The following is a 22,681-nucleotide window of genomic DNA, read 5'->3' on the forward strand; positions in this document are numbered from 1 at the left end:
ACCATGTGGTCTCTAACAGGGATATTTAAGCGCCATAGCAGGATTAGTCTAAAAAAAGTCAGCTCCAAGAGAGACTGGAATAATTGGCAGAAGACTGTGAAGGTCAACATTTAAGCAATAGGAAGGCACTGAAATTTTCTAAGCATATAAGCAACATGATAATAGAGAGCAGGATGGATTACAGAGGGAGGAGAAGGGAGATGGGAGAATAGATAGTTATCACAAGAATCCTCATGGAAGATAACAATGGAGAAAGCTGATTAAGGAAATGGGAAAGGACCAAAGCAACAGATAGGGGAGACTCTTTGAAAGATGAACTATCAGTGTGTAGGGACATATAGGATAAAAGAAAAATGTAAATCAAAGTCTCTAGGTTTTGAGATATATTACAGAGTTTATGATTCAATTTCATAATACGCCAGCAACACAATTCTCTTTAAATTATGGCATACATCTGCCTATACAATCCTAAAATTTTTTATTTATTGTCTTATATAATTAATCAATACCCTATTTTATCCATTTTGTAACTTTGAACTTTAAATTTGCTTTATTCATTAATTTGTTCAGCAAATGCTTCTTGGAAACCCTATACAGTAGGCACTGTGCTAGGTACTGGAATTAAAATAAAGATCATCAGGTCAGGCGTGGTGGCTTACACCTGTAATCCTAGCACTTTGGGAGGCAGAGGCTGGCGGATCACCTGAGGTCAGGAGTTCGAGACCAGCCTGGCCAACACAGTGAAACCCCATCTTTACTAAAAATACAAAAATTAGCCAGGCATGGTGGCAGGCACCTGTAATCCCAGCTACTCAGGAGGCTGAGGCATGAGAATCACTTGAATCCAGGAGGCAGAGGTTGCAGTGAGCCAAGATTGCACCACTGCACTCCAGCTTGTGTGACAGAGCAAGACTCCATCTCAAAAAATAAAATAAAATAAAAAAGATAATCAAAGTCCCTGCCACTGAGGATTTTTCAGTCTTTGGTACTTGGGAGGTGGGAGAGGAAAGATGAGGAGGTGGCAAATGTATAAATTATAATGCTATATAATCTGCTATAAAATGAAAACATGTACAGAGATGCCTTGAGGCCCATGTCATCTTTCCTCTTAGGTCCAATACTCTACTCATGAAAGGAATAAACAAAACTGAAAAGATGCAGTTTTTCTTTCGTCCATTCTCACCTGACCCTGAGGTCCAGATGCTGATTTTTGTGGCCTTCCTGATGATGTATCTGACCAGCCTCAGTGGAAATGCTACAATTGCAGTCATTGTTCAGATCAATCATTCCCTCCACACCCCCATGTACTTTTTCCTGGCTAACTTGGCAGTTCTAGAAATCTTCTATACATCTTCTATCGCCCCATTGGCCTTGGCAAACCTCCTTTCAATGGGCAAAACTCCTGTTTCCATCATGGGACGTGGCACCCAAATGTTTTTCTTTGTCTTCTTGGGCGGGGCTGATTGCGTCCTGCTGGCAGTCATGGCTTATGACCGGTTTATAGCAATCTGTCACCCGCTGCGATACAGGCTCATCATGAGCTGGTCCTTGTGTATGGAGCTGCTGGTAGGCTCCGTGGTGCTGGGGTTCCTGTTGTCACTGCCACTTACCATTTTAATCTTCCATCTCCCATTCTGCCACAACGATGAGATCTACCACTTCTACTGCGACATGCCTGCAGTCATGCACCTGGCTTGTGCAGACACACGTGTTCACAAGACTACTCTGTATATCATCAGCTTCATCGTCCTTAGCATCCCCCTCTCATTGATCTCCATCTCGTATGTCTTCATCGTGGTAGCCATTTTACGGATCCGGTCAGCAGAAGGGCGCCAGCGAGCCTACTCTACCTGCTCTTCTCACATCTTAGTGGTCCTCCTGCAGTATGGCTGCACCAGCTTTATATACTTGTCCCCCAGTTCCAGTTACTCTCCTGAGATGGGCCGGGTGGTATCTGTGGCCTACACATTTATCACTCCCATTTTAAACCCCTTGATCTATAGTTTGAGGAACAAGGAACTGAAAGATGCCCTAAGGAAAGCATTGAGAAAATTCTAGGTAGGATGATCCTATGATTTACTTAAATTGGGACACTTTTGAGAGTGAAATGGGATGCTACTAATAATTTTGCTGAAAGGACATGCATAGGCGGGTGTGTGGCTCACGCCTACAATCCCAGCACTTTGGGAGGCCAAGGCAGGCAGATCACTTGAGGTTGGGAGTTCGAGACCAGCCTCACCAACATGGAGAAACCCATCGCTACTAAAAATACAAAGTTAGCTGGGTGTGGTGGCGCATGCCTGTAACCCCAGCTATTCGGGAAGCTGAGGCAGGAGAATCACTTGAACCAGGGATGCAGAGGTTTCAGTGAGCCGAGATTGTGCCATTGCATCAGCCTGGGTAACAAGAGCAAAACTCCATCTCACAAAAAAAAAAAAAAATTTGCAAGAAGAAAAACATTTTTTTTTACATTTTTTGTTTTATTTACCAAAATGAAAACTCATGTCAGTGTTCATAACTTTGAAAGAGTACCCCAGTAATAAAAAGGATACTAATAATGGAGGAAAATATTATTTAACAAGTAAAAACACAGGAGAAGAAGAAAATGAGCATCACTGCATCTTATGTTCTTCAAGAATCTCTTCTTCAGCATCTTGGAGAGTCATTGACCCTGCTTGAGCTTCCAAGGAGAGAGAGCACTAACTCATAAGATGCTCCATTCCTTACTGGACAACTGTAGTCATTAAGTACTATAACTTATCTTGAGCTAAGGTCTCTATCTACAAACAACTTTCTCCCACTGGTCTTGTTTTTACTCTAGAGCTCTCTTATATTAATACATAACAGCTCCTCACATGTATCAGGACAGGTTTTGTATCTTCTGTAAATCTTCAGTGCTCTTTTCTCTAAAACAAGTACCCCCACTCTTCCTCCAGGAGGTTATATTTGAACCTTCTCATTATACCAGTCACCTTCTAGATTTTCTCCAGCTCCATATCATTGTACGAATTTCTCCCCCAAATAACCACATTACACTGGAAATATTTTGTTCTGAGGGACTGTTAATTTTCATGACCTGTAAGCTATATTTTCTTCTTTTTTTTTTTGAGAGGGAGTCTTGCTCTGTCGCCTGGGCTGGAGTGCAGTGGCTCAATCTTGGCTCACTGCAATCTCTGCCTCCAAGGCTCAAGCAATTCTCCTGCCTCAGCCTCCTGAGTAATTGGGATTAAAGGTGCACACCACCACGCCCAGTGAATTTTTGTATTTTTAGTAGAGATGGGGTTTCACCATGTTGGCCAGGTGGGTCTTGAACTCCTTACCTCAAGGGATCTGCCTGCCTTGGCCTCCCAAAGTGCTGGGATTACAGGTGTGAACCACCACACCTGGCCTCTATATTTTCATTAAATAATTTTGATCACTTTAGCCACAAAGTTTGATATCACATAAAACCTTCATATAGCTTTAAAATAGTTTTCAATTCTGCCTGACCATAATTTATTTTAGTAGCATAAATTTAGGACTTTTCATTTGACATGGATAATTTGTGTTTTATCGGTTTTCACCAAGTGATGACAACTGCCAAAATCATCTTCAGGCTTTATTTTATTCATCATACTTTTGTGTCATGGGCAAAACCGCAAAAACTGCCAAAATCATCTTCAGGCTTTATTTTATTCATCATGCTTTTGTGTCATGGGCAAAACTGCAATCATATTTTATTGCTTTTGTCTAAATTATTGATAAAAATATCAAGCAGAGCATGACGAGGGCAGAGTCTGGTAGTCATCTTCAGGAATTGTTCAATTAGGTAGACATCTGCTCAATTAAACTACCTACCTGTTGGGTACTGTGCTAACTACTTGGGCAATGGGATCATTCGTACCCTAAACCTCAGCATCACACAATATACCCAGGTAACAAACCTATACATGTACCCCCTGAATCTGAAAGTTGAAAATTTTTTTTAAAAAAGAAAGAAATCTGCTCAATGAATAACATCTGGGGTACATTGTTGCAATTATGGCCCCCCTTGAACTCCACCTGCCTATATCCATGCCTTTAGGCAGTCTCCCACCCCACCCCACCCCCACCCCCACTGCCATCACTCCCAGAGGGCTATGTGACTTGCTTTGGCCAATGAGACATTAGCAAATGCATTGCAAGCATAGGCTTACACTTACATTTTGGGGCCTGCCTTCTCTTGCTGTCCTAAGGCCTCCACATAGCCTGGGCTAGGATGACATCGTGTAGAGGAAAGATAAGCTGTCCAAGTTGAAACTACCTAAGCCAATCAGCCCTAATCTACCAGCTGACTTTAGCCACATTAGTAACTCCAGTAAGACTAACAGAGTCCAGCCCAGATTGTTGACCCATAGAATCAGGGCAAATAAATGATTGATATTTTAAGTCATTATGTTTGGAACAGTTCATTTTGCAGCAAAACGTAACTGCTTTGCCATCAAATCTATAATTAGCCATCTCTCACAGAGGGATATGATGAGAAACTTCAAATCCTTTCATACAATCAAAATACACTGCAGCACTTGTATAAATCTAATCATTTAAAGCTCTTGTTTTTAAAATGAGGTGCATTTGGCATGATTTATCATGAATCACTTTATGTGGGCTCATAGTAATCACCAGTCTTTTCAAAATTCTTACAACTTATCTGTTCCGTCATTTCCAGAATTCTACTAGGGATTGGCATTGAGATATCTATCTTACACATATTTTGTATCGGTAGCTTCAGCTAAATGGGAAAAAAATTCAATAGTTGTGAGTGCCTTGGGAATGGAGAATGTAGCATTAATCTTTGGATACCCATAACAGTGGGTAATACTTATTAAACTAAGTTGATTCACTATCAAAAACAGATAAAATTTTAGGATGGTGTACTAACCTTGTCTCTCTTAAAAATTATATGGTCCTTATATAAAGCAATTGTGTCTTATTTATACTTCTTTATCTTTTTTTCTATTTTTTAACTTTCTCTACTCCTTGAAAACTTTTTTCTATCATTTACATCCTTCATTGCCTTTCACAGTGAAGGTACTTCATAATTACTGGAATTAAACAAGACTTTCTTTGGAGATAACTTCTTTCTGGTTCTCAGATTTTTAAAATGTCACTAATAAGGGTACATATTCATTTAAAATATTTTTGAAACCTTTATTGCTAATACTAATTTTTTATTGTTTTATTTGATTCTAGTATCTGTGACTTCAATGTTCCCTAAGATTACAAATAGTGAAAAATACAAATGGGAAACTATAAAATATCCATTGGAAGGGAGCAGGTAGGTATCATTACTGCATATTAAAGGAAGATCATATACTTTACTATCTTTTTTTTTGAGACAAGGTCTTGTTCTGTTGCCCAGGCTGTTGCAATGGCACAATCAGAGCTCACTGTAGCCTCAATCTCCCAGGCTCAAGCACCCAAGTAACTGGGACTAAAGTTGCATACCACCATTCCCAGAAAAAAAAAAAAAATTTTTTTTTTAGATGGAGTCTCACTCTGTCACCCAGGATGGAGTGCAGTGGTGCGATCTCAGCTCACTGCAACCTCTGCCTCCCAGGTTCAGGCAATTATCTTGCCTCTGCCTCCTGAGTAGCTGGGATTACAGGCACGTACCACCACGCCCAGCTGGTTTTTGTATTTTTAGTAGAGATGGAGTTTCACCATGTTGGTCAGGCTGGTCTCAAACTCCTGACCTCATGACCCAAAATGCTGGGATTACAGGCGTGAGCTACTGCGCCTGGCCAGAAAAATTTATTATTATTATTTTTTGTAGAGATGGGGGTCTCACCTTGTTGGCTAGGCTGGTCTCAAACTCTTGAGTTCAAATGATCTTCCCACCTTGGCCTCCCAAAGTGCTGAGATTACAGGCGTGAGCTGCTGCATCCAGCCATACTTTACTATCTTTAACTCAATTTTAGCAAGGATTTTTAAAATTTCAGTTACAGAAAATTTTGAGAATTTGAAAATTTTACTTGCCTTATTGATGTTTTTCCACTTTTTTCCAGTGATTCTAGAGAGCTGGGTGCAAAAGCATATTCTGCATTCATGCCCAGTAAAAAATTCCCAAACTCCCATTTCTCTCATCATCTATTTTGTAGCACTGTGGTATTCAGAAGAAAATGAAAGAGAAATTCTTCTAACCAGAGTAGAAAAGGAATAATGAGAAAGAGGTGAGTCAGAAGATACTGGAAAGAACAAATTAGAAAGAGAGATGGAGATAGGGTCAACAAGGGAAAGCATATATTTGAGGAATCTCTGGGATGTGACTGCTATGGCTTGAATGTGTGTCTCCTCCAAAATTCATGTCGAAACTTAATACCCATTAGAGTGGCATTAAGAGGTATGGCCAGGTCGGGCACAGTGGCTCACACCTGTAATCCCAGCACTTTGGGAGGCTGAGACAGTCAGATCACTTGAGGCCAGGAGCTCAAGACCTGCCTGGCCAATATGGCAAAACCCCATCTCTATTAAAAATAAAAATAAAAAAATTATCTGGAGCATGGTGGTACAAGCCTGTAATCCCAGCTACTCAGGAGGCTGAGGCATAAGAATCATTTGAGCCCAGGAGTTGGAGGTTACAGTGAGCTGAAATTATACCACTGCATTCCAGCCTAAGCAACAGAGCCAGACCCTGTCTCAAAAAAAAACAAAAACAAAAACAAAAAACAAACAAACAAACAAAAAGAGGTAGGGCCTTTGCAGGGAGTGAGTAACTCAGGAGGGCTCCTCATGAATGGGTTAGTGCCTTATAAAAGGGCTGGGGGAACTGGCTTAGGCCCTTTTTGCCCTTCGGTTCCTTCTTTCACGTGAGGAAATAGCTTTCAAGGCACCATCTTGGAAGCAGAGACCAAGCCGTCACCAGACACCAAATCTGCAGGTGTCTTGATCTTGGACTTCCCAGCCTCCAGAACTATGAGGAAATAAATTGTAATGCTTTATAAGTCAACTAGTCTCAGGTATTTATTATAGCAGTGCAAATGGATGAAGATGTAACAAAATTTAGAGCGTTATGAGTTATTGCAACAGGCATCAAGGAGTTGGCTGAGTATTGAAGCATCTTCCATTGCTTCTCTGGAAGGGACAATGGGACTGAGATCCAGGAGAAATGGCTTCTAGGAGCTGTGTAATGTTGGAAAAGCTGCTTTCATTCTTGAAGACTGCTAATGCTTCTATAACAAAGTATAGCAAATGGGGCAACAACACAAATTTCTCTTCTCACAATTCTGGAGGCTAGAAGCCTGAGATCAAGGTATTGGCAGGGTTGATTTATTCTGAGGCCTCTGACCTTGACTTGCAGAGAGCCATCTTCTCCCCATCTTTATGTGGCCTTTTTCCTGTTTGTGTCTGTGTACTACTGCCCTCTTTTTATAAGACCAGTCATATTGTATTAGGGCTCACACTAATGATTTCACTTACTCTTTATTACCTCTGTAAAGGCTTTATCTCCAAATACATTCTGAAGTATTGAGGGCTAGAGCCTCAACATATAAATTTGGGTTGGAGGGAAGACATAATGTAGCCTAAAACAAAGCCTCAATCTCAGTATCTAGAAAACAAGAGGATTATACTTGTTAATATTTAAGATATGTTCAGGCACTGACTTGCCGTGGCCCCGATCCCTGTTGGACTGAACAAAGGAGGACAAATACGGGAATAAAGATAAAGAAAAAAGAGTATATTTGGAAGAAGGGGTCAGAGGGCTCCTTGCTTCTAGTGAACAAGGACCCTGAGTTTTAGAGCCCTTTGTATTTATTGGGTAAAGGAGATTGGGAGAAGGGGGGTGGTTGTCAGTCAGCAGCTTGACTCAGTGCAGGCTTGCAAGACTGCATTCTCTGAACAGTAGTCTCCAGATGTTCCAGTAGATAACCTCAAGGAGCACAGTGCCAGGGAGTGATTGCACTCAGCATATCTTCTGGCAGCAGGCGCAGTTGTGAGTTTGCCCACATCCTGCATTCATGATAAATAGTTTGCTGTTTGATCATAGAGCCTCCGGTGGAATGCTAAGTTAGTCACGACCCACAGGACTTCAGCTCTCTTTTTCCTTTATCTTTATTCTTTTTCTCTTTATCTTTATTATCTATAAAAGAGTCTCTTTATCTATCTATAAAAGAGTGAAAATACTCTTTTCTTTATCTTTATTCCCACATTTGTCCTCCTTTGTTCAGTGCAACAGGGATTGGGGCCGCGGCAAGTCAGTGCCTGAACATATCTTAAATATTAACAAGAACAATCCTCTTGTTTTCTAGATACTGAGATTGAGGCTTTGTTTTGGGCTACATTATGTCTTCCCTCCAACCCAAATTTATATGTTGAGGCCCTGGCCCTCAATACTTCAGAATGTATTTGGAGATAAAGCCTTTAAAGAGGTAATGAATCAAATGACTTTGATTCATTAATTTAACTCCCACTTTCTATTTACATCTGTCAATGTGCTGGCCATTTCTCCTCACATTGGAGAGGCTTTTATGGTACTTTCTACCATACTCTGCTGGTAATGGTTTCTTGTCTGCTTCTTAATCAGAAAGAAAAATAGAACAACTTGGGCATGAACAAATGGGGTAGGATGTGAGGGCAATCTGGCTGTGACATCTGTCATCCCATTGATCACCAGAGTTGATTCAGCTGATCTGCCTGGCTAGGTGGGTGTCCTCTTCCTCCCTCACTGCCCCATGTGCAACCCTCTCAAAGCTGCAAGCTTAGTCAAAATGGATGACCTTCCCAGATAGAGGAGGACCATTCTTTGGTCAAGGGTATACAAGTAGCTGCACTCCCCTGCTAGAACCTCTAAACAAGCTCTCGAGTGTGGCAGTCATTACCCTTTGTATTTGTTTATTTTCATACTGCCATGTAGAGTTTGAGACCAGCCTGGGCAACATGGCGGAAACCTGTCCCTACCAAAAATACAAAAAATTAGCTGGGCGTGGTGGCACACGCCTGTAGTCCTAGCTACATGGGAGGCTGAGGTGGGAGGTTTGCTTGAACCTGGCAGGTGGAGGTTGCAGTGAGCCAAGATTGCAACCTGGGTGACAGGGTGAGACCCTGTCTCAAAAAAAAAAAAAAAAAAAGACTGACGTAGAGCATATAAAATGCTTTCACCAGGTGCAGTGGCTCACACCTGTAATCCCAGCACTTTGGGAGGCTGAGGCAGGCGGATCACAACGTCAGGAGTTCAAGACCAGCCTGGCCAATATGGTGAAACCCCATCTCTACTAAAAATACAAAAATTATCTGGGCATTGTGGCACGTGCCTGTAGTCCCAGCTACTTGGGAGGCCTGAGGCAGAAGAACCGCTTGAACCTGGGAGGCTGAGGTTGCAGTGAGCCGAGATTGTGCCGCTGCACTCCAGCCTGGGCAACAGAGAGAGACTCTGTCTCAAAAAAAAAACAAAAAAACTTTCTTAGTTGTGTGTCACTGCTCTTCATTAAACATGTAGGAATATGTACTATGCACAGAGCCTAATATTCAACTATATTTTGTGTGCGTGACTGTCTTCAGGTTTCCAGCCTCTTTGTCACATTCTTGTTTTCAGTGATCCCCGATGAGGGTAGCTTTTACCTCTACACTAATTCTTTCTTTATCCTTAGTAGCTAGGTGCTTCTGGATAAATGACAACCTCTCAACAGGAAAAGCCTGAGTCTTCTATAGTGTATATCTGTGATAATATGTATTTCTTTCTGTTGACTTAACTAAGGAACTGAGAGAAGTGAGAAACTTCCTAACATGTGTAAGGAAATGTACAAATGTACATTGGCACCCTTATTTACACATCCTTCAAGAAGTAACTCTTAACAATAAAAAAATCAATAAATAAAAGAAGTAAGTTCAGGCAACACCATGATATTCCTACTTTACAGGATGCTTGGAGATTTTACTCCTTTCACTGTGGAAAAAAATGAAAGGAAAAGGAAGGAAAGAAGGAAAGAAGGAAGGAAGGAAGGAGAGAGAGACAGAGAAAAAGAGGGAAGAAAGAGAAATAAATGGAAACCAGATTAAAGGTATTTTCTCTCTAGAGAAAGCATGAAGTACATCCTATTTATAATAAAATATAAATTTGTTCTGCTCCAGTTGCAATGATCCTACAAGTCTTGGTTACAATCACCAGTCATTCCTTCATTCATTCATTTAACAATTCAGTGGTTATTATTGAGTATCTACTATGTGTGGAAACCTGGAATATAGTGGGAATGCAGCAATGAATGAAACAATTGTTTCCTGTTATCTCAGTGTTAAAAAGAAGAAGAAGAAGAAGAAGAAAGAATAAAAAAGAAACAGAGAAGATCCTTGTCCTCATGAAGTTTACAATCTAATGGGAGAGACACATAATAAATTAAAAAATATAATTACGGACTTTGGTAATTGCAGTGAAGAAAACAAACATAGCAACTCAACAGAAAATAACTGAGTGAGGAACACCCACTTTAGATAAGATTGTATACACAATGCTTTCAATTTCTTTTACTGTTAACATTACCATTGTACCTCTGTCACAACTAATTGAACAATATTGACATATTATTATTAACTAAACTTCACACTTTATTTGGAGTTCCTTATTTTTTACCTAGTGTCCTTTTTCTGTTTCAATAATTCATCTAGGACACCACATTACATTTAGTCATCATGTCTCTTTAAGTTCTTCTTGGCTGGAAGAGTTTATTAGACTTTCCTTGTTTTTGGTGACCTTGACAGTTTTGAGGAATTCTGGTCAGATACTTTGTAGAATGTTCTTCAGAACTGACCTTCTCTGATGCTTAGACAAGGGGTTGTGAGTTTTTGGAAGAAAGAACACAGAGGTAAAGTGCCATTCTCATCACATCATATCAAGGGTACCTAGTGTAAACATAGCTTTTCACTACTGATGTTGACCTTGATCACCTGACAGAGGTAGTGTTTGTCAGATTTCTCCACTGTCAACAAACTCTTTCCCACTTGTGCGTTATACTCTTTGGAAGGAAGTCACTATATTCAGTCCACCTGTAAGGAAGGGGTAGGTAGTTTTGCTGCCCCAAATTGAGAAGGGAGGAGTTACATAAATTATTTGGAATTCTACTGCATAGATTTGTCTATTCTTCCTCATTTAAATTTTTATCCAATCATTTTTTCTTTTTTTTTGTATCAGTTAAAGAATCAGTCATGTTTTTATACCAGCATGTGAATATTTATTTTATACTTTAGGTTATAAAGTGTATTGCTTTCTTTACACTGTGAATATTTTTATTTATTTATTATTTATTTATTTATTTTGAGATGGAGTCTCACTCTTTCGTCCAGGCTGGAGTGAAGCAATGCAATATCAGTTCACTGCAACCTCCACCTCCCAGGTTCAAACGATTCTCCTGCCTCAGCCTCCTGAGTAGCTGGGATTACAGGCGCCTGCCACCATGCCTGGCTAATTTTTTTTTTTTTTTTTTTTTTTTGTATTTTTAGTAGAGACGGGGTTTTGCCATGTTAGCCAGGCTGGTCTCGAACTCCTGGCCTCAGGTGATACACCTGCCTCGGCCTCCCAAAGTGCTAGGATTACAGGCATGAGCCACTGTGCCTGGTGAATATTTTTATTTATTACAGATAAGAAGAGAGGGAAGATAAAAGAAATGAAGAAATGGAGCAGTGGAGGAAAGTGGGAAACAAGCAAACAAAAAAGAAATAAATATAAGAAATCAAAGTTAGGCCTAGGATAAAAGGTTCCACTGAACAAAAGGACCCTTCTGACTCACTCCTCAGGGCTAAGCCTCTGTCTATTAGCCCTAGCTAATATTCAACAGAATTATTGTTCTTGACTCTTTTTTTCAGAAAAACATTTCTTTCAGAGAAGAGGAGCAGGTCAAAAACAATAAAATATACAAGCACTGAATTTCTCCCAACTCTCTTCTAATTTCATCCTTTTTTAATTTTTATTTTTATTTTATTTATTTTTGAGACCGAGTCTCGCTCCATCACCCAGGCTGGAGTGCAGTGGCACAATCTCAGCTCACTGCAGCAACCTCCACCTCCCAGGTTCAAGCAATCCTGCTGCCTCAGCCTCTCAAGAAGGTGGGACTACAAGCACAAGCCACTACATCTGGCTAATTTTTTTTTTTTTTTTTTTTTTTGTATTTTTAGTAGAGACAGGGTTTCACCATGTTGGCCAGGCTGGTCTTGAACACCCGACCTCAAGTGATCCACCTGCCTCAGCCTCCCAAAGTGCTAGGATTACAGGTGTGAGCCACCACGCCCAGCCAACAATTGGAGTATTATTTGGAGTTATTAGAGTTGCTTATTATTAGGAAAAAGCTACACACCAATCAGAATGGTGATTATCAAAAAGTCAAGAAACAACAGATGCTGGCAAGGCTCTGGAGAAGTAGGGAAGCTTTCACACTGTTGTTGGGAGTGTAAATTAGTTCAACCATTGTGGAAGACATTGTGGTGATTCCTCAAGGATCTAGAACCAGAAATAACATCTGACCCAGCAATCCCATTACTAGGTATATACCCAAAGGAATATAAATCATTCTATTATAAAGATACATGCACATGTATGTTTATTGCAGCACTATTTACAATAGCAAAGACATGGAGCCAACCCAAATGCCCATCGATGATAGACTAGATAAAGAAAATGTGGTACATATACACCATGGAATGCTATGCAGCCATAAAAAGGAATGACATCATATCCTTTGCAGGGACATGGATGAAGCTGGAAGCCATCATCCTCAGCAAACTAACACAGGAACAGAAAACCAAACACCGCATGTTCTCACTCATAAGGGAGAGCTGAACAATGAGAACACATGGACACAGGGAGGGGAACAACACACACCAGGGCCTGTCAGAGGGGGAAGGGGAGGGACAGCATCTGTACAAATAGCTAAAGCATGCTGGGCTTAATACCTAGGTGACAGGTTGATAGATGTAGCAAACCACCATGGCAAACTTTTACCTATGTAACAAACCTACGCGTTCTGCACATGTATCCTGGAACTTAAAGTAAAATAAAGAAAATAAAGAAAAAAGGTATATTTATTCTTTCAAGGCATCAAGAATCAGAAGAATAAAATAACCAAGATACTACAGCTTTTTATGACACGAGAAAGAGGAAATGATATATGAAATAATGCAGTCTTAAAATGAGTTGTGGCCGGGTGCGGTAGCTCACGCCTGTAACCCAGCACTTTGGGAGGCTGAGGCAGGTGGATCATCTGAGGTCAGGAGTTTGAGACCAGTCTGACCAACATGGTGAGACCCCCATCTCTACTAAAAATACAAAAATTAGCCAGGTGTGGTGGCTTGTGGCTGTAATCCCAGCTACTTGGGAGGTTGAGGCAGGAGAATTGCTTGAACCTGGGAGGCAGAGGTTGCAGTGAGCCGAGATGGCCCCACTGCACTCCAGCCTGGGCGACAGAGCAAGACTCCATCTCAAAAAAAAAAAAAAAAAATCAGTTGTGGAGCCAGGCGCAGTGGCTCACATCTGTAATCTCAACACTTCAGGAGGCTGAGGTGGGCGGATCACTTGAAGTCAGCAGTTCAAGACCAGCCTGGCCAAGCAACATGGTGAAACCCTGTCTCTACTAAAATACAAAACTTTGCCAGGCCTGGTGGCAGGTGCCCGTAATCCCAGCACTTTGGGAGGTCAGGAGTTCGAGACTAGCTTGTTCAACACGGCAAAACCCCGTCTCTACTAAAAATACAAAAATTAGCCAGGGGTGGTGGTGCGTGGCTGTAGTCCCAGCTACTCAGGAGGCTGAGGCAGGAGAATCACTTGAACCTGGGAGATGGAGGCTGCAGTGAGCCAAGATCATGCCACCGCACTCCAGCCTGGGCGACAGAGCAAGACTTCATCTCAAAACAAAACAAAACAAAAAGATCCAACTATATATCGTCTATAAGACACGTAATTTACATTTAAGAACACACGGCCATGTAAGACATGCCTACTTACCCTTCCGCCATGATCGAAAGTTTCCTGAGGCCTCCCCAGCCATGCTTCCTCCACAGCCTGCAGAACTGTGAGTCAATTAAACGTCTTTTATTTATAAAAACAAAAAGAAAAGAACATACATAGACTGAAAGTGAAGGATGAAAAAAGATATTCCACGATGATGGTAACCAAAAGTAAGTAGGAGTAGATACACTTATATCAGATAAAATAGACTATAAGTCAAAAATTATCACCAGAGACAAAGACATTACATAATGATAAGCATCCATTCAGCAGAAAGATATAATAATTATAAATTTATATGCACCCAACATCAGAACACCTAAATATCTAAATAGATAAAGCAAATAGTAACAGAACTGAAGGGAGAAATAGCAATACAATAGCAGTCAGAGACTTCAAGACCCCTCTTTCAATAAAGAATAAAACATCCAGACATAAAATGAATAAGGAAACAGGAAACCTGAACAACATTATATATGAATGGGCCTAACAGGACTGTACAAAATATCCCATCCAACAGCAACAGAATACTCAATTCTTCTCAAGTGCAAATGAAAGATTCTCCAGGATAAATTACTTGTTAGGTGCTAAAACAAGTTTTAACAAATTCAGGAATACCAAAATCATACCAAGTATCTTTTCTGACCACAATGAAATCAAACTAGAAATCAGTAGCAGAAGGAAAACAGGAAAATTCACAAATATGTGGAAATTAAGCAACACACTTGAGCAATCGGTGGTTTAAAGAAGAAATCAAAAAGGAGATTATGAAGTACTCAGACAAATAAAATTAAAACACAATGTACCAAAACTTATAGAATGTTGCCAACAATCAAAAGCAGTACAAGAGGGAAATGTATAGCAATAAACACCTCCATGAAGAAAGAAAAAGGATAACAAATAAACAAGCTACCTCTAAACCTCAAAGAACTGGAAGAAGAGAAAAAACACAAAGGCCAAAGTTCGCCTAAGGAAAGAAATAATAAAGATTGGAGCAGAAATAAATGAGACAGAGAATAGAAAAACGATAGGAAAAAATCAACAAAACTAAGACTTGGTTTTCTGAAAAGATAAACAAAATTGACAACTCTTTAGCTAGACTAAGAAAAAAAGAAAGAAAACTCAAAATCAGAAATGAAAGAGGAGACATTACAACTGATGCCACAGAGAATAAAAAGGAACAAAAGAGACTACTATCCACAATTATACGCCAATAATTTGGACAACCTCAAAGAATAGACAAATTCCCAAAAACATACAACTTGCCATGACTAAATCATGAAGTAATACACTGAACAGAACTAAAAACCAGTGGGGAGAGTGAATCAATAACCAAAAACTTCCCAACAAAGAAGCCCAGGAATAGATAGCTTCACTGGCCAATTCTATCAAACATTAAAAAAATAATTATGCCATTTCTTCGCAATCTTTTCCAAATAATTTAAGATAATGGAACACTCCAAACTCATTTTATAAGGCCAGCATTACCTTCATACCAAAGCCAGAGAAAGACACCACCAAAAAAGAAAACTACAGGCCAGTATCTTGGGTGAATACAGATGTAAAAATCCTTAACAAAATACAAGCAAACCAAATTCAACAGCATATTAAAAGGGGCATATCTTATGACCAAGTGAGATTTATTCTTGGGATGCTATGATAGTTAAATATACAAAACTTAATTAATATGATATACAGAATTAACAGAATGAAGAACAAAAACCATATTATCTTCTCAATAGATACAGTAAAAGCATTTGACAAAATTCAACATGTTTCATGATTTTTAAAAACTCTCAACAAGCTAGAATAGAGGGAAATTGTCTCAATATATTAAAGTTCAATGTAACAGAATAGAGAGCCCAGAAATAAACCCGAGCGTATGCAGTCAACTAATTTTATTTTTCTTTTCTTTCTTCTTCTTCTTTTGAGACAGAGTCTGGCTCTGTCGCCTAGGCTGGAGTAGAGTGGCACGATCTCAGCTCACAGCAACCTCTGCCTCCCAGGGCTCAAGCTATCCTCCCACCTCAGCCTCCCGAGTAGGTGGGACTACAGGTGCACACCACCACACCCAGCATATTTTTTGTATTTTTTCTTCGATACAGGGTTTCAGCATGTTGCCCAGGCTGGTCTTGAATTCCTGGGCTCAAGTGATCCTTCTGCCTAGGCCTCCCAAATTACTGGAATTAGAGGCAAGAGCCACCATGCCCAGCCTCAGTCAACTAATTGTCAACAAGATTATACAATGGGGAAAGGATAGTCTCTTCAACAAATGGTGCTGGGAAAACTGGATATCCACATGCAAAAGAATGGAATTAGATCTTTGTTTTATACCACATACAAAAGTCAACTCAAAATGGCTTAAAGTTTTAAACATAAGACCCCAAACTGTAAAATACCTAAAAGAAAGCATAAAGGAAAACTTCATGGCATTGGTCTTGGCAATTATTTCAAAAGTATAACACCAAAAGCACAGGCAACAAAGCAAAAATAAACAAGTTGGGCTGTGTCAAAATAAAAAGCTTCTGCACAGCAAAGGAAACTGCCAACAGTGAAGACACGACCTATGGAATGGGAGAAAATGTTTGCAAACCATATATTAGATAAGGGGTTAATTTCCAAAATATACATGGAATTCATACAACTCTATAGCTGTAAAAACAAACAAACAAACAAAAATTGATTTTTTTAATAGGCTAAGGATTTGAATAGACATCTCTCCATAAAAGACATACAAATGGCCAACCGGTATATGAAAACATGCTCAATGTCACTAATTATCAGGGAAATGCAAATTAAAACCACAATGATATGTCTCCTCACACCTGTTAGGATGACTATTATCAAAAAAAAAAAAAAAAAGACAAGTGTTTCGAGGATATGGAGAAGAGGGGACCCTTGTACACTGTAGGTAGGAATGAAAAATGGTACAGCTATTATAGAAAAGAATATGGAGGATTCTCAGAAAATTAAGAATAAAACTACCCTATGATCCCGCAATCCTATTTCTGGGCATTTACCCAAAAGAATTGAAATCAGGATTTGGAAGAGATATCTGCCCTCCCATGTTCCTCGTAACACGATTCATGATAGCCAAGGGGTAGAAACAATCCAAATGTCCAAAGACAGATGGTTGTATGAAGAAAATGTGGTATATGTATACAATGGAATATTATTCAGCCTTTAAAAAGAAGAAAATCCTGCAATAAGCAACAACATGGATGAAACTTGAGGACATTTTGCTAAATGAAACTGCATGATTCCACTTATATGAGATACCAAAATAGTCAAACCCATAGAAGCAAAGAACAGACCCATGGATGCCAGGAGAGGGGAGAGAAGGAAATGGGGAGTTGCTAGTCAACAGGTATAAGGTTTCAATAATAAAAGATGAATACAAACTAGAGTTCTTCTGTGCAATATTTTGCCTTAAGGAACACTACTGTATTTACACATACATATCTGTTAGGAGGGTAAATCTCATATTAGGTGTATTTACTACAATAAAATTAAATTTTGGCCGGGCGCGGTGGCTCAAGCCTGTAATCCCAGCACTTTGGGAGGCGGAGGCGGGCGGATCACAAGATCAGGAGATCAAGACCATCCTGGCTAACACGGTGAAACCCCGTCTCCACTAAAAATACAAAAAATTAGCTGGGCATGCTGGCAGGCGCCTGTAGTCCCAGCTGCTCGGGAGGCTGAGGCAGGAGAATGGCATGAACCTGGGAGGCGGAGCTTGCAGTGAGCCGAGATCGCGCCACTGAACTCTAGCCTGGGCGACAGAGCAAGACTCCATCTCAAAAAAAAAAAAAAAATTAAATTTTAAAAAAAGATATAATTTGACCCAAAATTTTAAAAGAAATACAGAGTTGTGCCTGTGAACAATTCGCTGCAATATCTAGAAACTGGCATCTTTTATTTAGATATGTTCAGAGTCTTGCTTTTAGCTATTATCTGAGTTATCCTTGTTAGAGTTAATTTAGTACAAATTCAACTTTATTCTTGAGTCTAATGATTATACCTTAAGGTCACAGAGTGTCATTTGAGAATTATTATATTATGACTTCATATCTATCCCTAAAGATCTAAACTTCATTTAATAAGGCCCAGGGTAATGAATCTGGTGACTGGATAAATATTGAGCTGAAGCCTTGGTCTCCTGACACACCTCATTCCAATATCAACATTCAAAACACCAGCTTCCTTTTCTGGTTCTTGTCCAAGTTTTGAAAGTAATTATTTCTTTTGTTTCCTCTTTTCATAATATCCATGGACTTGGCCTTTGATTATTCCCTCTCCCAGCTCCATTCATTAAGATTCGTGGACCAGGCAATGCTGTAATTCCAGGCGACACACTCCTTTGAACGTGAAAGTAATGACAATTCACATGTGTACATTACTTTGCATATACAAAGCTCTTCCAAGAATACTATGATTTTTAATCCTTTTAACAGCACCCCTGTGAAACTGATATTATAATACACATTTGATACAGACTGGAAAATGGGGCATCAAGATAGTAAAGGGATTTGCCCAAGGTCATCCAGCTAATAAAAGGAGGAAGTAGCACTTCAACTTAAATATTCTGATTAAGTTCAGCTGACACTCAAAACAGCATACAAGTTCCCAAAGTGATCTTGTGTGTATTAGATGGTTCTTGTGTGTATTTTTGTGTATTACATGGTTCTAAATATGAAACTCCACAATCTACTTTGCCATATGCCTTATGGCAACCAAATCCCACATTTCATTGGTTGATTTCCTCTCAGTAGATTTGAACACACAGAAAAACAGTAAACCAATCAACCTAATGACTGTAAGCAAATGCTGGGATTATGCCTTCTATGAAAAATTCACTATTAGTTTCAAAGGTTTGGATCAGTCATTTTGCCCTTAATTGTTTATCATAGATAGTGTGCCCTTAAAGATCAGAAAAGTAGGAAAGACTTCATGTAACGTTTCTCCACTATTTCTGGTTATTAAATTCATACACAATGTTAGGATGCTTTTTATATAGGAAAGCTAGGAAAGTTGTGGTGTGTGGATATCTTTCTAAGAATAAAATAGTGAAAATCGTTGAAACAAACTCTTATTCTTCATTTCATTTCATTTCTTTTTTTTTTTTTTTGAGATGTTCTTACTCTATTGCCCAGGCTGGAGTGCAGTGGCACGATCTCGGCTCACTGCAATCTCCGCCTACCAGTTTCAAGCGACTCTCCTGCCTCAACCTCTCAAGTACCTGGGATTACAGGTGCGTGACACCATGCCTGGCTAAGTTTTGTGTTTTTAGTAGAGACGGGGTTTCACCATGTTTGCCAGGCTGGTCTCGAACTCCTGACCTCGTGATCCGCTCCCCTTGGCCTCCCAAAGTGCTGGGATTACAGGCGTGAGCCACCGTGCCCAGCCCTCTTTTGGGTTTTTACAAAGGCTTCATTATGTATGGCTGGCTGATCAAAATCACTAGCCATTGATGGTCATCAACTCAAGCTTCAGCCTTCTACCCTCCCCAAAGGGTATTACCTTCTATACTGATTTTGTTGAGATTTTTCTATCAAAGGCATCCATTTCAGTTTTCCTTATTATTTTGTATTCTCCTTTTTATCTCAGTCTAGTTAAGGGTTTGTTAGTTTAGGAAAAATTTTTTAATCAACACTTAGTTTTGTTGATATTTTTCTACAGATTTTCTGTTCTCTATATGACTTACTCCTGCCCTGCCCTGATCTTGATTTTTTCCTTCCTTCTACTAACTTTGGGCTTAACTTGTTCTTCTCTTTCTCATTCCTCAGGGTAATGTTAGGCCATTCATTTGATATTTTTCTTTTTTCTTCATATAGATGTTTATCAATATAAACTTCTCTCTTACTACTGCTTTTGCTGCATCCCATAAGTTTTGGTACATTCTGTTTTCATGTTGTCTCAGGATACTTTTTGCTAAGTTGTGTTTTAATTTTCATGGGTCTCAATATGTTATTTAATTCCCTTTTGATTTCCTGTTTGACCCAGTATTTGTTCAAGAGTATGTTACTCAGTTTCCACATATTTGTGAATTTTCACATTTTATTGCTGTTACTGATTTCTAGTCTGATTCCATTGTTGTCACAAAAGATACTTAGTGTAATTTGTTATCTTCTTAAATATGTTAAGGCTTGTTTTGGGACCTAACATATAATCTATCCTGCAAAGGGTTCAATGTGTGCTTGAGAAGAATGTGTGTTATATCTTAATGAATATACACTCATAGAAAAATACATTTTTTTTAGTTTTTTGTCCTTTAACTTTTATAGTAGAATTAAAAGAGATTTACCATCATCATTATAGTGGTAAAATATACCGTTTTTTCCAATATTTACCTTTACCAGTGAGTTTCATCCTTTTATTTCAACTTGAAAAATTCCCAATAGCATTTCTTGTAAGGCAGGTATGGTGATAAACTCCCTCAGCTTTTGATTGTCTGAGGAAGTCTTTATCTCTCTTTCATTTTTGAGAGGCATATTTGCCAGATATAGTATAGTTGATTGGTGTTTTGGTTTTTTTCTTTCACACTGTATATGTCATCCCATACTCTTCTGTCCTGCAAGGTTTTTGCTAAAATAAAATCTGCTAATAGTCTTATGGAATTCCTTTGTACATAACAAGCCACTATTCTCTCAATGCTTTCAAGATTCTCTCTGTTTTTAACTTTTGGCAATTTGATTATAATATATCTCAATGTAAGCCTTTTTTAATTCATTATATTTGTTGTCCACTGGGCTTCCTGGATCTGAATGTCTATTTTATCCCCCAGGCTTAGGAAATTTTTAGCCATTATTACTTTGAATAAGCTTACTATTTCTTTCTCTCTCACTTGTCCTTTAAGAACTTCCATAATGCATGTATTGGATTGCTTGATGATGTCCCATCAGTCCCTTAAGCTATCATCACTCTTTTTAATTCTTTTTTCTTTTTGCATGTCTGATTGGATGATTTCCAACTATCTGTCTTTGAGTTTGGTAATCTTTTCTTGCACATAACCTAGTCTTCCATTGAAACCCTCTATTAAAATTTTCAGTTCAGTTCTTATAGTCTTCAGCTCTATGACTTCTGTTAGTTTTTTTTTGTATTTCCTATCACTTTGTTGAAGTTCTTACTTTGTTCATACATAGCTCTCCTGACCTTGACACCATCTTTATGACCATTATTTTGAATTATCTGTGAGGTACATCACATATCCTTTATTTCTGGAGACTTATTTTGGTCTCTTTGTTTGGAACATATTTCCCTGTTTCTTCATTTTCCTTGATTCTCTGTGTTGGTTTCTGTGCATTAGATAAAACAGCCACCTCTCCCAGTCTTAACAGCCTGGGAAAGTCACAACATTATGGGTGCAGTCAAGACTTTTCCAGGGAGAAATTGTAAGCTGGGTGTTTTTGCCTGCTCACTCTGCACTAAGCCAGGAAGATTAGCTGCTGGAAGTACTCATACACTCTTTTAAAACCATGTCTTTTTCTCTGGCTATGAAGGATGCTAAGCCCCATTAGCTCCCAGAGTTAGGGGATATAAGAGCCAGTTCTTTGGGTGGGAGCTGTAAAAGCTGTGCTCAATGTGTGGAAGAACTCCTTCCAGGGATAGGTTGGACATTTAATTTTAATCCTATAGTGAGCTGAGGAAAGAAGACTCAGAAAGTGCCCTTAGCCTGGGCAACATGGTGAAACCCCATCTTCACAAAAAATACAAAAATTAGCCAGGTGTGGTGGCATGCACCTGTAGTCCCAGCTACTCAGGATGGGGAGGCTGAGGTGGGAGGATTGCTTCAGCCCAGGAGGTCGAGGCTGCAGTGAGCCAAGATTGTGCCACTGTACTCCACCCTGGGCAACAGAGAGAGACCCTGTCTCAAAAAGAAAGAAAGAAATAAAAGAAAAAAGAAAGTGCCCTTGTGACCTTTTGGCCTCCCAGAGGATAATTAATTACCTACACTATTGGCTTTCAGGTGCATGCTAGTTAGAAACCCAACTCTCAGGCAGAAGCTAGGGAAGTGTGCAGTCAAAATTCTTCCAGGAACCTGAGTAACATAGTGAGACTTCGTCCCTACAAAAAAGTAAATAAAAATTGCCTGGGCATGGTGACCCATGCCTATAGTCCCAGCTACTTTGGAGGCTGAGGCAGGAGGATCACTTGAGCCAGGAAGATTGAGGCTGCAGTGACCCTGGGCAACAGAGCAAGACCCTGTCTCAAAAATAAAAAAATTTTTAAAAAGCCTCTTCCAGGGAGAAACTGGAGCTACACATTTTTGCCTACTTGTTCTGTGCTGCTATTACAGGAAGTGCTCACATGCTGATTTATAACTACTTTTTCTGTTCTCTCTAGTCCTCAAGGACTTGCAAATGATGAGTTCCATCTGCTTCCAGAGCCAGATGATTTAACAGCCAATCTCTTGGATGGCAACCATAAAAGCTGAGATGAGGCCAGATGAAGTGACTCACACCCATAATCCCAGCACTTTGGGAGGCCGAGGTGGAAGGATCACTTGATCCCAGGAGTTTGAGACTAGGCAACATAGTGAGACCCTAGGAGACTCTAGGAGTTTGAGCCTGGGCAACATAGTGAGACCCTTTCTCTACAAAATAAACAGTTGTTTTTTTTAATTAGCTGGGTATGGTAGCACAAATCTGTGGTCCTAACTACTGAAGAGGCTGAGATGATAGGATTACTTGGGCCCAGGAGGTCAAGGCTGCAGTGAGCCATGATTGTGCTACTGCA

At 39.6% G+C, this 22,681-nt stretch overlaps 1 protein-coding gene across 1 annotated transcript; it reads left to right on the forward strand.

Annotated features, from left to right (window-relative positions):
- Positions 1 to 1,128: 1,128 nt before the first annotated feature.
- LOC100462143 (olfactory receptor 10V1) lies at positions 1,129 to 2,058 on the forward strand. The gene has a single exon (XM_002821735.2). The coding sequence runs from the start codon at positions 1,129 to 1,131 to the stop codon at positions 2,056 to 2,058; it is 930 nt and encodes a 309-aa protein (XP_002821781.2).
- Positions 2,059 to 22,681: the final 20,623 nt, after the last annotated feature.

This window comes from Pongo abelii, chromosome 9 (genome assembly GCF_028885655.2).
Source record: "Pongo abelii isolate AG06213 chromosome 9, NHGRI_mPonAbe1-v2.0_pri, whole genome shotgun sequence".
Lineage (NCBI taxonomy): Eukaryota > Metazoa > Chordata > Mammalia > Primates > Hominidae > Pongo > Pongo abelii.

What these genes read in the sequence shown, in the direction of transcription:
- LOC100462143 (XM_002821735.2), top strand. Translation starts at nt 1,129, where the DNA reads ATGAAAGGAATAAACAAAACTGAAAAGATGCAGTTTTTCTTTCGTCCA.